Source organism: Diadema setosum, chromosome 4 (assembly GCF_964275005.1).
Source record: "Diadema setosum chromosome 4, eeDiaSeto1, whole genome shotgun sequence".
NCBI classification, from domain to species: domain Eukaryota; kingdom Metazoa; phylum Echinodermata; class Echinoidea; order Diadematoida; family Diadematidae; genus Diadema; species Diadema setosum.
This window is the reverse complement of record NC_092688.1, coordinates 45373092-45389732: the sequence shown is the minus strand read 5'-3', so window position 1 is coordinate 45389732 and position 16641 is coordinate 45373092. Positions and strand designations below refer to the sequence as shown.

The 16641-nt window shown below is 38.2% G+C and overlaps 2 protein-coding genes across 2 annotated transcripts in view; one reads left to right on the top strand and one right to left on the bottom strand.

The window, feature by feature from the left end:
- LOC140227339 (ras-related protein Rab-34-like) overlaps positions 1–3090 on the bottom strand; it is a 30748-nt gene extending 27658 nt beyond the window's left edge. Inside the window, exons 1-2 of the mRNA XM_072307754.1 lie at positions 2651–3090; positions 1460–1548 (exon numbers count right to left, since the gene is read on the bottom strand). Of these exons, the coding sequence (XP_072163855.1) occupies positions 1460–1548; positions 2651–2701 (140 nt within the window). The 5' untranslated portion in view covers positions 2702–3090. The remainder of the gene's footprint in view (positions 1–1459; positions 1549–2650) is intronic.
- A 482-nt stretch (positions 3091–3572) lies between these two features.
- Positions 3573–11902, top strand: LOC140227340 (large ribosomal subunit protein uL23-like). Its single transcript, XM_072307755.1, has 6 exons — positions 3573–3647; positions 5331–5440; positions 5777–5916; positions 7610–7786; positions 11170–11239; positions 11807–11902. The coding sequence occupies exons 1-6, from the start codon at positions 3581–3583 to the stop codon at positions 11819–11821; spliced, it is 579 nt and encodes a 192-aa protein (XP_072163856.1). The 5' UTR covers positions 3573–3580; the 3' UTR covers positions 11822–11902.
- The last annotated feature ends 4739 nt before the right edge of the window (positions 11903–16641 follow it).

Here is a 16641-nt window from a genome sequence, read left to right as displayed (position 1 = left end):
GTACAAGCTCATACAACACACTCTGGAGGTTGACTTGGAATATGACGGGGATGGGGTTCACAAGAGGTCACACTAACTTTCCAGTTTGTTGATTATCGTGTCCACACGATACTGTATTCTCCATCTCAGCACATAACTGAGCCACAAATTTGTTTTTTTGGTTTTTTTTTCATAGTTGTCATTGATTCAACGAGTGCAAAACTTGAACAAAACATTTCACAGAGTATACTGTACTGACATACATAAATTTTGTGATGTACAATGCCTTTATAAAAACAATAACAATTGCAACATTTTGGTGCAAGTTGCTATAAAGCTACCAAGCCAGACTCTCTTAAAACGCAGCCAGAACCACTCAAAGATGGAGTACGACATATCTGAAACTTTGCGAAGATTTTAGTGAGGTTATTGAGTGTAAATAGGCTTTATCAAATGTTTCAGCAGCATTAAGAAAAAAAGTTTTCTTTTCATCCCCCTCCAAAAAACAAACAAACAAACAAACAAACTGAAGTTAAAGTCATTCACATTTTAAACAACATCAAAACCTAGCGAGCAAATCCATTATTTGAACAGTACTTCTGTATCATCCCTATCTTAATGATACAGTTGTATGTCTGTGGTTTGTTGTCCCAAGTAGATTCCAAATCAGCTAGTCTAAATTGATCCTTGATTTTATTGTTCTTGTGGATGCAAACCACAACTACACACACACATCTGGGTTTATAATGTTCATTTCCTATCTCACACCTACAACTGTATCCCATGGTGGATACTTCTGTGTTCTATCATTCTGCCATCAAGACTTTTCTTTTGAAATATAAAATTTATCTCTAGAGGTGTCTTGTTGTTGTCTTTTTAACCCATCAAGTTCTAGAAAATCTTTTTTTTTTTTTGGGGGGGGGGGAGGTGATGGTTTGATGCTGCATAATTATGTTTTACATAACTTTTGTAATTCATTGTTTGGATTTCATGAGGTAGAGTCTTCTACTTGAGACATTTTTCTTGAAATGCACTGTTGTTTTGGTTGCAGAAGTTTCAGACTCCTGTTGATTGCTTTTAAAACTGATGCTTAAATTGGCAATGCATGCTGTGATGATCCAAGTACAGTGTACCTGTTCCTTTCTCAAACTGATATATTTCTTTCTGATTTTGTACTGTATGATTTTGTACAGATCTTATGAATTCAACCAGTTCTATCCTACCTTTGTGCAATGAATTGGGATCTTGGGATAGGCATTCAAAAGGCAGAGTTGCCAATTTAATGAGAATGAGATGATCAGTTCTGTGGCAAACTATCACCAGGACTTGATGGGTCAACTGAGACTATCCTGCTGCACGTTGTTGCCATCAAGTCACCGAGTTCTGTACTATGATGAAAGCAAAGGTTAACTTACAAAATGTATCTCTTGGAGTTCACTGACCAGCGTATGAAAAGCTAGTAAAAGTCAACAGAACTTACCCAACTGTTCCAGTCTTGTTGGCAAGGCAGGCGTCTCTCACTCTCGAGTCAAAATCTGTCTCCTCATACGGTGTCGTCTGTCTGTATGACTGTCGTGTCAGAGAAACGATACACGGTAAAAAATTTATAGAATTTCTTGAAAGTCTAGGAAATATCTGGGTGTTATTTAGGGAATGGTGTCCAGGCAATCCCTACATTGTATGTGCATCTCAATCATAAATTTAATATGCCTGGGATCAAGCTGTCATCCCTTATCAGGGGTAATAAAGCCAGGTAGGCTACTGAGGTACTATCTATAATTCAATAGTATCTATGCAATCATTATGGATGTGTACATGTGACTGCTTAGTTTATGACTTTAAAATACTCAAGCTTTTCACAACTGCCCAGTTTATATCTTGTAATATATTCAATACTTAAGTGAAGGCATAGGCCATAGCATTTATTGATACTTACAAAAAATATGTATTTGTAATGGAGGCATGCTTTACCTTAAATACTGTTGTTGTGCTGCATATTCAGTCCCCCCAGATTGTATTTTCCATCCAAATTGCTGGATTTTGCTTTGCTGATGCTGCACTGCTGCAGGGCATTCAGTCATTCAGTATTTTCTTTTCTACAACTAACTGTGTCCAGCCCGAACGCAAAGCGTAATATCTGTGTGAAGGAGCACCCCAGGCCAGGGACACAGGGTTATTCTACAGCTATTTTGACTGTTATGACTAGCAGTAGCATAGACAGAAAGATCCGTCTGTCTGGAGGAGTCTTTTACTTTTATGACGTTATCGCTACTGCAGGAGGGGATCCGTGAAGCCAGACGCAGTCTCCGCGGAACATTTCCCCGACGACCAGATACAGACCGACCTTTCGGTCGAGCAGTAGCATTAATTAACACGTTACAAACTTTCCATCTGTTATTGTTAAGCTGATAGACCTAGATTTTTTTTTTTTTTGGCTCATTTTCACTTTCAGCATATAAAAACATTTTTGTTAACAAACTTTAGAAAATTGGACTCTAAACTGCTAATCAACTTCCAAGACTTCTAAACAAGTGATTGTGAAGTGTGAATGTAGTTTACAGGGTGATATATCTCCTATTTGAACTGACACAATCAGTTGAGTCTCCTAGTAGTAGACTAGACAGTGTTTTGAGTGTGAAAAAAAAAATAAAAGATAGGTTCCTAAACTTACTTGGGGAAACTTGGTTATAATCCGATCTCTGGCTGCATGACTGATTCTCATGTTGACTTCCGACTCCTAATTATGTCATTTACGAACAGAAATCACCTCACAAACAGAACGAACGGCGGCCTTCTAACATTTCTTTCAGCTTGGTGGTATATTTTTCGTAGGCCTACAAGCTACGCGTAAAACTGGAAACAGCTAGCGGATGAACTGCATAGCCCAGCGCGCTGGCGTCGATCACTCTCCAACGGACGGATGCCCCAAAGGATGCGGCGTCCCAGATCCTGGATATGCGCACTTTTTGACCACTCGCGACACTGAAAATCGGTGAGTTTACAGACACAGCTCAGCTCAGGTGATGTCCTTGATATACGGTACTACGAAGTTAACAGCTATCAATCTCGTTTTGCTGAACTACTAAAGTATATGGCAAAACACAGAAGTACAAACGACGTGATTCGACGTGCTACTACTTCCCCAAAGATGGAGCTACATATTTATGCGCTATATAAATGCCCCCAAATGCTGTGCCGTCGCGCATTCATTCCGTCAAGAACAGCGTGTGGGTGTACACTGTGGGACCGACCAACTTGATATTGACTGTCCTTATCACACATTCTTCATTTTCACACCCATCCTTTGCGTTTCTTGAGCTCTTTTTTCGGGCTTTGACTTCTGACCGCGCATTCGCACTAATCAACTATCCTTGCGCTGTAAATCTGTGAGAATCACAACGTAAATTTTACGCGCGCGTAGCGCAATTATATTCATCTAGATTTATCAATAATTGTGACAAAAATATCATATTAAAAAAAAACCAATATTCATTATAAATCTATATTATATAACATTTAGTGAATATATTATTTTTTTTGTTACAAATTTATCGCAAATAAGTTAAAGAGTGAGTTTTGAGTAATATAATTTCTGCATTGCATGCATGCCATCTTTCTTTTTGATCGTCCTCTTACAAGCAACATGGCTCCGAAGGCGAGATCTGAGGGTAAATGACAGAGAAAAAGCTTGTATTGGTTACATTTTGGTGTACTTTTGATCACTTTCCCCAAAGTATATTCATTTTTATAATCATGCGTATAAATCGATACCTGATATTCATGTGATTTGATTGATGCAAAAAGAAGAAATGCCAGAATGAAATACCACGCGTGCTCGTGCTTTGAACGTCTTTTGTAGGTAGTGCAAGTGGTATGGTGCATACATTACATTGTACAGCGGCCCACCACTGGCCACACGACTACACGCACACACGCATACTGAGTATGTGATGACTGAATGATATCCAAATTGAAATGCCAAATGGGCATGGCCAATGGCTTGAGAGAGGCTGAGTGGTGCCGAGGTGAAGCTACTGGCTGGATAATGGATATGTTTATGAATATAATATAATATATAGCTTACGAAGAATTCCACATATAACCACGTGGTGACGTTAACACAATATGAAATATATTTAAATCCGAATTCACGCAATCGTGACTGGATGAGAAAATAAGGTGAAATTAAAATGAAGTGGATGCAATCGTAAGAAAATAAAGTTGTCTAAAAATTAAAAAAATATGAGGTTATTTGTGTTGTCATGCCTGATGCTGGTGCCGTACCCATGCCATAGTGTGAACTGTAGAAGAAGCACTCGTAATCTTTATGTCGTTGGCGTTGATACAGTCGCATGTGATACGTGTGTGTGTTAGTGTTACTATTTACTGTTGCTTATGACATGATGTGTGAGTGCGCATGCGTGGATGGTAAGGACACATGCACCCCTGGGATGTGTGTGTGTGAGTGCATAGTGGCTGTACTACGAGTAGTACATTGTATTACTATTAAAACCTATGCCCTACGGAAAAAAACCAAACAAAATATTATTTCTGCTCGTGCTTTTAGAAGTTTTAGATCCAGCTGGGTTGGTGTGTGTGAATGAAATGTATCAGGTACCATCACTTCAAAGTTCAAAGTGGTGAGCTGCAACACTGCAGTCTAAGAGTGCAGGTCTGATGTTTCAACTTGATCAACATGATAACCCCTTCCTTCCCCCCCCCCCCCCACAAAACAACAACAACAAAAGAAAAGCAAAAACAAAACAAGAACAGGTTCACATCTGCTTTAATTTTTAAAAGCACAAAATGTTTGTGTTTTCATCAGAAGTATTGGTCTATTAATATTGTGCCTGTGTAATGCTGTTTGCACTGTTCTGGTTTTAGCATCCCTGTGGGTTTTTCTGGCTCAATTATGAATGAACAGATGATTATAATGCATTCTTTTAAGTATTAGATACACTGTTCTTTTTTTTTCTTCTTAATGAGAGCTATAGCTTCGGAGACTTCAGTTTGAAGACAATCTGTCCCTGCTTGCCTTGAATCCCAAAGCAAGTTAAAAACAAGGCTACTTCATGAGAAAGACAAATGTGTGCTATCTGTCATGTAGTAAGTTTTCTTAGGCCTTGAGAAGTATTTTGATGTTTCCATAATACCAACATCGTAGACAGTCATGTATGATTAGGTGTTTCTCTGTGCGTTATTTGAGAAAGACTATACTTTCAGTAGCCTGCCCTTGCTGTTGGGAGAGCAATCATACTGAAATGTTTTTAACTGCCATGTTTCATGAAGTTCCTGAATTCTGTTGGTCTCATTCTAATATTGCTCCCCTCTTGTACTCTTTTCTCCAACAGCTCAGCGAAAGGCTGGAAAGAAGGGCCCTGCCCAGAGGGAACCGGCGGCAAAGGTTGAGGCCCGGGCGGAAGCCAAGGCCAAGGCCAAGGCTAAGGCAGATGCCATCAAGGTAAGCATTCTAACGAAAGGTAGTAGCTGGTAGATTGATGATCAAAAGTTATTCGTTTGAGTTTTATCCCATTGCTAGATAGGCAGGCTACAGCAGTTCATGGTGTTACTGAAGTGGAAGAGTGTGGAAAAATTTGAAAAGAATTCAGCACATTTATTTAGATTTTTTGCATAATTAAAAACTTTTGACAACACCTGCATTTAGGACCAGTGGGAACTAGTAGTAATATTACCCTTGGATTATATCAGTAACAAGGTAAAGGAATGTGTATCTGTAATGAAAGATCTTTGAGCAAATCCTTGGTCCTGACTAGTTTTTGTCCTTCGCTTCTTCCAGGCAAAGAAGGCTGTCCTGCGTGGAACCCATTCCACCCGCAAGAGCAAGATCCGCAAGAGGGTGACGTTCCACCGCCCCAAGACTCTGAAAACCCCACGCCACCCCAAATACCCCAAGAAGAGCAGCCCCAGGCGGCCAAGGTAAACGACAAGTGATGCCTGTGGGCAAACATCAGCGAAGGAGAATTAGCAGTAGCTGCATTATGCCTACAACAAAATCCTCAAATTACGTTTTTTTCAGGTGATGGGTACTCTCTCACTCTGCAGTAAATTTTGGGATTTTCCCATTGGTGGTGTAAACAGTTGCATGCAATGTGAATTTCAGACACGACATGGGCAAATATTCTTTTCCTGCCATACAGTTATTAGCACAGTTTTTCACAAACGACTTGTACAGTTAACAGTGTTACAAGTTGTTACATTTGAAATTAAAAAAAACAAACAAACAAACAAACATGATGATGGAGTGAGAAACATGTTTTACCCATTTTTGAGAAGCAGAGTTCTCTATTTTCCACATTGTAGGCAAATTCCTTTACAACTGTGTTATGGAAGGAAGTATCTTATTGTATTTATAATTAGCTTGGTTGCAAATAATAATCACTAGAGAATATATGGCATATTCTCTATGTTCACATGGTCCTTTAAAAATGGTATGGTTTACCAAAGTCAAATTACGTGCTGATGATGAATATATTCATTTTATGTTGTCTTTCTTGTTTCTTTAGTAATTTGTTGCAACTTATGTGCATGCCACTCCAGTTTTCAATATTGATAATATTTTGTGTCATTTTCATGTTTCTGTGGGGATAAAAACTGTAAAATTTCCAGTGTTTCTAGCTCATCTGAGCCGAAGGCTCATTAAGCTATTGCAATCGCTCTTTGTCCCGCATGCACCATCTGTCGTGCGTGAACTTTTTAAATTTTCATCTTCTTCTTAAAAACCCCATGACGTGCCCCCCCCCCCCCCCCAGTTCCCAGTTAAGGTATCTTAATTTTCCTCAAACTTTCACTGATGTGTTCTACTAATATTGCTGCATTCTCTCAATCCTTATGTTTATGAAGGTGAACTTGTCCTTTAAAATCTTATTCTCTAGAACCAGAAGTGATAGAGCTAAGTTTACACTATGAGTACATTGATGACTGTAGTTTCAAGTTTGTTCATGGTGGATCCAGGGGTGGGGAGGTCCAAATGGGGGCCTAGATTGTACATGTTCTTCTTCTAGAAACCCCATGATGGATTTCCACTGAACTTGGCAGTTAGGATCCCTAGGGGTAGAATCTCAATTTGTTCAAAAACGCACCATGCATTGCTCCCCGTGGGGTCTCCTGGGGGCCCATACCCCCTAAAACCAAGGAACCTCTAAAAAATCTTCTCTAGAACCAGAAGTCATAGAGCTAAAAGGTAAAATAAATACTATGAGTTAGTACATTGATGACCGTAGCTTCAAGTCTGTTCATGGTGAATCCAGGGGTGCCCCTCCCCCCATTTCATCTTCTTCTTTGATTCCCTTCTTTTTTTTTTGGGGGGGGGGGTTGGAGGGGGCTGGAGCACAATGCCCAAAGTGGGGAGGGGGAGACAGACAAAACCTCCAAATTAAGGAATCTTTTCAAATCTTTCCTCAAATTGTAAGCGATAATCTTCAGTAGTGCTATGTGTAATTTAGATTAGTGACTGCGTGGAAGGTGAACTTGCGATGTTCAGGTGAGTGTGAGACATACTCAGGTCGTGTCAAGAAGTATTCTTGACCTATTGGGAGAACCATCTATTATGGCAGAGGCATACCAGTCACCATAATGACATTTCTAGGTGGTCTGTCGTTTTTCGTGATAGGTTGGATCAGTACAGCGCCATCAAGTTCCCGCTCACCACAGAGAGCGCCATGAAGAAAATTGAGGAGAACAACACCCTGGTGTTCATCGTTGCTCTGAAAGCCAACAAGTTCCAGATCAAGACGGCAGTCAAGAAGCTCTACGACATCGACGTCGCCAAGGTCAACACCCTCATCAGGTAAAGATGCTGCTGCTTCATCTTGGTCCAATTTCCAAGACCTTGTTTGTTTGTATGTTTGTTGTTTATTGTTTGTATAATATATTAATATTTTATTCATGTGGTATTACTAAATTTAAATCACTTTACCCTTGGGTAGAGACAATATTTTGCAATCCAGTGGTAAATACAGTTAAACTCGCATAAGTCGATCCTCTCGGGACTGAGCAAAACACATCGACTTAGGCGAGTTTCGACTTGTACGTAAGTCGAAAAAAATTGACTTAAAGTTACACCACACGTACATATGTATAATGTACATGCGATGTTGTCTACTCTGGAGCCGAGAGCTGGAGCGGTGTGCCCGATATTTGCCCTTCAGCAAGACACTTTATCCACATTGATGCAGGCCAGGGCTCCACACTAACTTTTATTTTGGTGGCCCCAAAATGATTGATTTTTATTTTTTGGTGGCCCGAACAAAAAAACAAAACAAAAAAAAACAAAACAAGCAAAACTAAATCGGTCCTACGTTCGGTCCGAAAGTTACCGTTATTTATTTCTGATTGTAAAAGCAATCATCCACCATTTACAAGTATTTTAACACCTTCCGGAGCCGAATGTTGCCGTTAATCATTTTCAAATGTAAAAACAAGCAACCGACATTCATTCTAGGATCTTACGGAGCTGAATATCATCCTTATTCATTTCCGAACGTGAAAACAAACATCCGCTTTTTATTTCATCATCTAAATGAGCCGATTGATACCGTTAATCATTTCCAAATGTAAAAGAAACAATCTGTTACTTATTTTAGCATCGTACGGAGCAGAATATTACCGTTATTCGATCTCCAAATTCAAAAGCAAACACCCGACATTTATTTTATGATCGTAAGGAGCCGAATGTTACTGCTGTCCACTTCCGAAAGTGTAATGAATCATCTGACTTTTATTTTGGCATCTTCAGGAGTCGAATGTTACATGCTATTTACTTTCGAACGTAAAAGCGAACTTTCGGCAATTATTTCATCATCGTACTGAGTTGAATACCATAGTTATTCATTTCCGAACGCCAAAGCAAACATTCAACATTTATTTTAGCATCTTCCGGAGCTATTTACTTATTGCTATTTACTTTCGAACATAAAAGCAAACATAAGACATTCATTTTATCATCGGACGGAGTTGAATACTATTGTTATTCATTTCCGGACGTTAAAGCAAATATCAAACATTAACTTTACCATCAAACGCAGCTAAATGTTACTGTTATTCATTTCGAAATTTAAAAGCAAACATCCGACAGTTATTTAGCATCGTATGGAGAAGAATATTACTGCTATTCACTTCCGAACGTAAAAACAATCATCTGACATTTATTTTAGCATCTTCTGGAGCCGAATGTTATTGCTATTTACTTTCGAAAGTAAAAGAAAGTAAAACACCCGACATTCATCTCATCGTCGTACGAAGTTGATTATTATTGTTATTCATTTCCGAACGTCAAAGGGATAATTCGACATTTACTAATAGCATCTTCCGGAGCTGAATGTTAATGTTATTTACTTTCGAACGTAAAAGTAAACATCCAACATTTATTTCATCATCGTACGAAGTTGATTATTATTGTTATTCATTTCCGAACGTCAAAGGGATAATTCCACATTTACTTTAGCATCTTCCGGAGCTGAATGTAATTGTTATTTACTTTCGAACGTAAAAGTAAACATCCGGCATTTATTTTATCATCGTATGGAGTTGAATATCATTATTTTTCATATCCGAACGTCAAAGCAAACATTTGACATTTATTTCAGCATCTTCCGGATACTTTTTTTTTTATCCTTATTCATTTCCGAACGCAAAATCAAATCTCTGACATTCCAAAAGTATAAGCAAACATCCGACATTTATTTTAGTATTATACGGAATCGAATATTACCGTTATTCATTTCCAAAATTAAAAGTGCAAACATCTGACATTTACTCAGCATCTTATGGAACCAATTGTTACCGTTTCATTTCCAAAACTGAAGGCAAACATTCGGCTTTTTTGGTGGCCCGGCGTGCGTTTTTGGTGACCCCGGTCGCAAATTAACCATTCGCGAAATCGTGATTCGATTCGCGAAAAGACTCCGCCAAATATAAGACATAGATCGCTACACTCGGCAGGGGCTACGTCGTCCTTTCACCAGGTCTCGTTACAAAAACAAAATCTCGCGTGAGTTCTTGCGTTACCTATCGTTAATGTTAACGAAACATCGTTAATTTGCGCTAGGGATCGTTACTCATCGTTGCTACAAACGTTAATTTTCCCGATCGTTAGTTTGCGTTACTAACGATTCAGGTGAAACCGCTTGCGTTAATGAAACGTTAATGTTTATTTACGCAGTTTCTTTTGGTATATACTGTATGTAAACAAAAACTGGCGTCTCGTGATTTTGACAGTGATTTATTACACAATAAAATCTTATTCAACTTAGGCACAGTGAATTCAATGGTTTTTCCATGAAAGTGTTCTTGGAATTTCATCGACTTAAGCGAGTATTCAACTTAAAAAATTCGACTTATGAGTGAATTAATACACGTAAGTCAAAGGGGAAAAATCAGGACTTTTTAAAATTATCGACTTGCGCGATTATTCGACATATGCGATGTCGACTTAGGCGAGTTTAATTGTAGCTGCATGCAGAAGTTTCGATGAAGTTCCATTTCTCTCTCATTCTTATGAATTGGAGGCCTTTTTTTTTAGTTTGGACAGTTTGCAAGTACCAGATATACTGCATTCATGTAATTTGTAATCATTAAATAACATAACTATATCACAATCAATGCAATTGCCATGCACACCCTTTTCTTGTCCGAAGCTATGGCAACATACAGTGTGTGTAGATTGTGATTGCACGACGGGTGCATTTCATCGGGCATTGAATCGGCAATAGTGACGAGGTGAATGCTCAATGGTCGCATCCGGTACAGCCTCAGCAAAAAGTGAGCAAATTGATCGGGCATATCTGTTGGACTACCTCTGCATGTATGCATCTTGCGTGGACAGTCTCCTCATTGAACGTGGAAAATATTCCTGCCCTAGTTAGGGGCGCATTTAATAAGCATTGAAATTCTGGTACAGTGCACTCTGATTATAACGAACATGGTTATAATGAAATCCTCGCTACAACAAGGTACAAATTCAGGTCCCAGAATTTTTCATAACTACATATCTTTACATACTTTACTGCTCAGCTATAACAAAATCAGGTAACAAAAAAAAAACAAACAAAAACAAAACAAAACAAAACACGGTGGTCCCGAGGACTTTGTTATAATGAGAGTGCACTGTAGTGACAAGTTGCTCATGTTGGCTACACTTACCTGTTTGCCCTATTTTTTACTGTTACACAGGCCCGATGGACAGAAGAAGGCCTACGTCAGACTAGCCCCGGACTACGATGCCCTTGATGTTGCAAACAAGGTAAAGGGTGAAGTTGACATGAAGCCAGCTGTGTTGCCATCTCATGTTATGACATTTTGATAAATCTTGTATGATTAAAATGCCTTTGGTTGTGTTAATGCTTTGCTTTTGAATCAAATCAAGGACATTCTTTAATTTCTAGAGGAGTGACTTTGTTTTGGTACGATCATCTACAGGCTTGTATCTCCTCCCAGGCCATAGAAAAGTTGTTATCAAAATGAAGTAAAGGGAAATTGCTGTTGATTGACTCGTACCGACAAAAATTGTCTCCATGAGTAGTATGCAAAGTATACTGTAAAACCAGAAATTTTTGTGTGCATGCAATTTTTTGTGCATTTCGCTAGGAGACAAGATTTGCAAAATTCAGATGTACACAAAAGTTCTTGCCTACACAATGCATTGAATGCCAATGGCAATTCAATTAAAATTTGTGCCACGATAAAGGCCATCAGCTCCAACTTGCAAAAATTTCGTGCTGCGAATATTTCTGGTTTTACAATGTTTTATGATCAGAATATCAATAGTTGACTTTGTTAATGCTTTCTTGTGCATCTTCTGTTTCTACAGATCGGCATTATATAAACATCTCTTCACTGGTCAGCACAGGAGAGGGTATAAAGCCATGCAGGTCATCATGCTGTGAATAAATAGCATAAAATGTCACATATCCGGCTCCTGTGTGTCTTTCATATCTACGGAGTCCCAGTCTCCCATGGTGATTGGGTGTGAATTGAATTGTAAGTGAGGTTGGTTGAACCAGGCTGCACCACTTGGGCAAGGGTAAAGACTACTGTACGAGCTGAAATTTTTGCGGTGGTTTTATTTTCACGAATTTCGCGAATCGCCTTTGAACTGCGAAAATAACAACGCGCAAATAACTAAGTTCAGTTAGACCCTCGCAACCGCGAAATTAACAACATGCGAAAATGTCCTCCAAGTAGCAATTCGTGAAAATATCTGTACGCCAAAATTTCAGCTCGTACAGTATTGTTTTCTTTCTCAACACTCTATTTGTGTGCATGTGTGTATTGAAGGGTTATGTATGTATGTATGTATGTATGTATGTATGTACAGTGTGTATGTGTATGGTGATGTTTGTGTGTATGTATGTATGTATGGATTGATGGATATACAGCTTGTGTGCATTTGGGTGAGCATGCTTTTGTGGAAGAATGAAAGAATGGCATTATCAGTTGCTCAAGTATGATATGTGACCATCTGGCTCAAAACCCACAAAAACATCACAGATTAAGATTGTCTGTGATGGACCAAATTACAGTGTGCTCCAGTTATAATGAACATGGTTATAACAAAATCCCGCTTACAATGAAATAAAAACTCAAGCCGCAATATTATCTGCTCTATGTTTTTCATTGTTTATTTTTTCGGTTATAGCAAAATTTTGATATAATGAAAGAAAACTGCTGGTCCCAAGGACTTTGTTACAACAGGAGTCTGCTGCAGTCATTTAGGTTGACCTATTGAAAGTACCCTCTTCTCCAACTACTATCAAAATATGGCTGCCTAAAACAAATCAAAATAGAGATACGTTGTATATGCAGTTTTCCTGGACCATATATTTTCAGACGGGCGCTGCTTTCGCTGTGATTTTCATTGATGATTCTGCACAGCATGCCCGAGTGACCCTAATCTTAAAATCATCCTTTCTCCCTTTTCTTTGAAGCTGCACCTCCTAACTCTTTCTTATTTCACTCACTTGTTGAATGAGTGAGGATGGTCCAATTTTAACAAGTTGTATATCATTAGATTTTAAAGCTTGGAACTTACTGTTTTAAAGTACACATATTAAAAGTGAAAATTTATTGTCCCCTACTCTTCGTAGGTTTTGAGCTGGGTGGTCACATATTCTTAATGATGGTAATGATATGATAAAAGTACATAATATGACTTGTTGATCATGTGCGCATTGATCAACAAGCGATATTCACAAACAGTACATATACACTCTCTCCATATACAATATAATGCACTTGGCAAGAATGACACTTGTGTATCTTGTGTGAGATCAGGGGGGTGTTTCATCAACGTTTTTCAGCGCTGACAATTTCAGCAAAATCCTTGGTTTTGATTGGCTGAGATGCGCTGGTCACTGACTGTTACTATGGTGATTGTCAGCACTGACAACTTGTCAGTGCTGACAAACGTTGATGAAACACCCCCCAGAACCAGTCTCCAAAAAAAGCTGAGAGTTATTACTCCCACCCACTTCAAGAGAATGCAGACAAGATGAATTGTGAGTTGTTCGCTAGGCTACAACTTTTGTACAGCTGAGGCGAAGATGGAAGTTTCTTTATGTGTACAATTGTATGTACAATGCACTCCCATTATAACGAATACGGTTGTAAGGAAATTCCGATTACAGCTGTACAATGTACAATGAAATAAAAATTTGGGCTGCAACATTATCTGCTATATGCTTTTCATTGATTATTTGTTCGGTTATAACGAAATTTCAATATAACGAAAGAAAAATGCCTGTCCCCAGGTCTTTGTTAAACGGGAGTCCACTGTGCATGTGTACCATGAAGAGTTTGATAAACAGATATAAAAATGAGGCGTGTGTGTTGGTATGTTTGTTTGCAGAGATGTGGTGGCCAAAAAGAGAAAGAAATTGCACAAGCAACAATGAAAAGCATTTGAGGTTGGAGATTGACCCAACAGGGTTTCTTTTGTTTTGGCTGTAGTGCTAGAGTAACAGATTTGTGTATGAGGGAATGTCACAGAATTTTTCTCAAAACTACAAATATCGATGCAAACACAAATGCAACAAGTTTGAAGTCATTTTGGTTGAAGTAAAGTCTTTAATCGACATCTTTCTTTCCAGCAAGAAGACACAATATCATACATGAAATTAATGATCATTTTCATTTCCCAGCATCGGCTGGTTTAAGATGATATGAACCACTGCAACTTCAAAGGAATTGTAACATATCGGCATCCTTACAATACATGTACATGAAAACGTTTGAATACAGCAATAATTAGAAGATTTGAATGCAGCATAACATATATTACACTTTGGTAACTGTACTTACGCATCTCTAGCTACATTTTCAGTAACATAATTGACATTGAAAACAACTACAGTGTACCACATGTAGTATGAATTGTATGCCTATAATATATCAATAAATACGCACCAAGCAACGTATACGAATTGCAAGATTTGACGCAGCAACTATTGACTACATGTATGTCTAGAGAGCCCAATACATGTTGTACTTCATACAGTACTTGCTTTCCGCGATAACTGCAAAACTCTACCTGAGGTTTAGTGAAGACTTACCAAGTACAGTGTATAACAGTAACTAATTAGTGCTGATCATATTGATCTTGAAAAATGGACATGAATTTGAAATAAAATGTAAAAGACATGGGAAATCAGAAGGTATTTGAGATTGAAACACACATGGATTCGAGTGACTAAGAAAGTGAACGGTGGTGAAATCAGCTGACGAGGCTTGAAAGGCGGCTTGAAAGGCACAGCTGCCATGACTTTACGGTGATGTCACTTGCAAATGATGTAAATTATAACCACCGAGATCATTCTGTGAGCACGCATATTTATGTTTGCAGCAAGCACAATTTTGAAAAATTATTTCAGTGAACTTCTTTCTCCCCTCCCCCACAACATTTGGTAAATGTTTGAAGTTTTCTTTCGTAAACTTAATGGTCCGAATTCACAAAGGTGGTACAATATTTGTCCATGGTTTAAACCATCCCTCATGGACAATTATGTTAACATTTCGTCGCTACGAAATGACTGATTTTGTAACGAAATAAGTCATTCGACACTTTGCCGCCCCATACAAAACTACGGTCTTTGTCCATCATGGACAAAGAGTGTATCATACCACCTTCGTGAATTCGGGCCATTCTGTGCAGTTAATTCACATTCAGCTTTCCTGACAACATGTGCCAAGATGTCGAATACAACACTGTTTACTACATACTACCACATGTTACATACAATATTTCATTTTCATGGAAATTGATGAGCAAAACATCAACAAATGCAGCTAAGATACCTTGAGAAACACAAAAATGCCATCGTGTGGCTATTATTACAGAAAGCTAGTACAACATTTACAATAGACTTGTCATACATAACACTGAAAGAAAGATTCTTGATATAATTTAGTATTTCTGCTTTACTAGTCCAGAAGTTGTAACAACTTCTGTGTATTTCACTTTTTGCAGCCCTGGTTTTAACGGAATCTCAATCTAACAAATTAATATTTCCTGTGAATATGTTTGCTACATTGAGTTTACTGCACTCACAGGAACATAATGAGAGTTTCTGTCTATAAACTGAAAACTAATGTGCTTGAAATACAGAGTACGTTTGAATACAATAAACAGAATAACCTTTGGTACTTGAGTTGTTACTATTGCATTCAAATGCAGCAGGACATTTACAGTGAAATATACCATTCACTTCAAAAAATGCAAGCATATAGCAATAAATATTGATCAGCAAGATTTAACGATACACAAAAATATGGATTGCCAATTGTCTTTGGTCAGCAGCATGAAACATGAGAAAATACAACAGCGTGCCAACACCACATTTCAATCATTTTGAAAGTTCCTTTTACCGTAGAAACATATTCTGTATGCTGTCATAAAGTTATCATGCAATCATTTGAGGTATATAGGCATGTATATGGATCTACTTAAAATGTACATGTAAATATGAAATAACACACTTAAGGAAGTATTGCTTGCCATTAAAGTACATAATGATAAGAAATTTGACACAAAGCATATATATTTTCTTTTTCACCGAAACTACATGCATTACGAGAATAGTAACTTATGAACACTTTACTGGACTACAGATGTATATTTAAAGGTTTCGGGTTTGGACTATTCAAAAGTTGCGGAGGATGGATCTGACCAAGTAATGTGCATTATTTGTTTTATAAAATGGTGACATGAATTAAAGTCCACGGCAGCCATTTTTGCAAGATTCCCACTGATCGGCCCGCACCAGCTCCGAGCTCACTGAACCGCGAGTACAAACAATTGCAATGCATTTAAATACATGTACAGAAGTCTCATTAACACAGCTGAGCGCAGATGAGCGGTGGTACCGTTCATTAATACACTACTGCCCGGTGAAAAGTAAATTTAGACCTCCAGCTAGGCAATATAAAAGATTACTCATGTGATAGCTCTCAGCCAATTATTTGGCTAGGTGCCATAACATCATTGGTTTATTAAAAAAAGAAGAAAAAAGAATGTACCATTACCAATAGAATGCAGGTGTAATAGAAACAAGAAGCCACCCATACTTGATGTCACTCCTTGTTCTGACATAGTCTCGTTTCAGTCGCAACGTCACAACGTCAGATCTTATCAATCTTTTGTCTGCATCG

What these genes read in the sequence shown, in the direction of transcription:
- LOC140227340 (XM_072307755.1), top strand. Translation starts at nt 3,581, where the DNA reads ATGCATGCCATCTTTCTTTTTGATCGTCCTCTTACAAGCAACATGGCT. An exon ending in TCCGAAGGCGAGATCTGAGG is followed by an intron (nt 3,648 to 5,330) that starts GTAAATGACAGA and finishes TTTCTCCAACAG; the next exon opens with CTCAGCGAAAGGCTGGAAAG. An exon ending in AGCAGCCCCAGGCGGCCAAG is followed by an intron (nt 5,917 to 7,609) that starts GTAAACGACAAG and finishes TTTTCGTGATAG; the next exon opens with GTTGGATCAGTACAGCGCCA.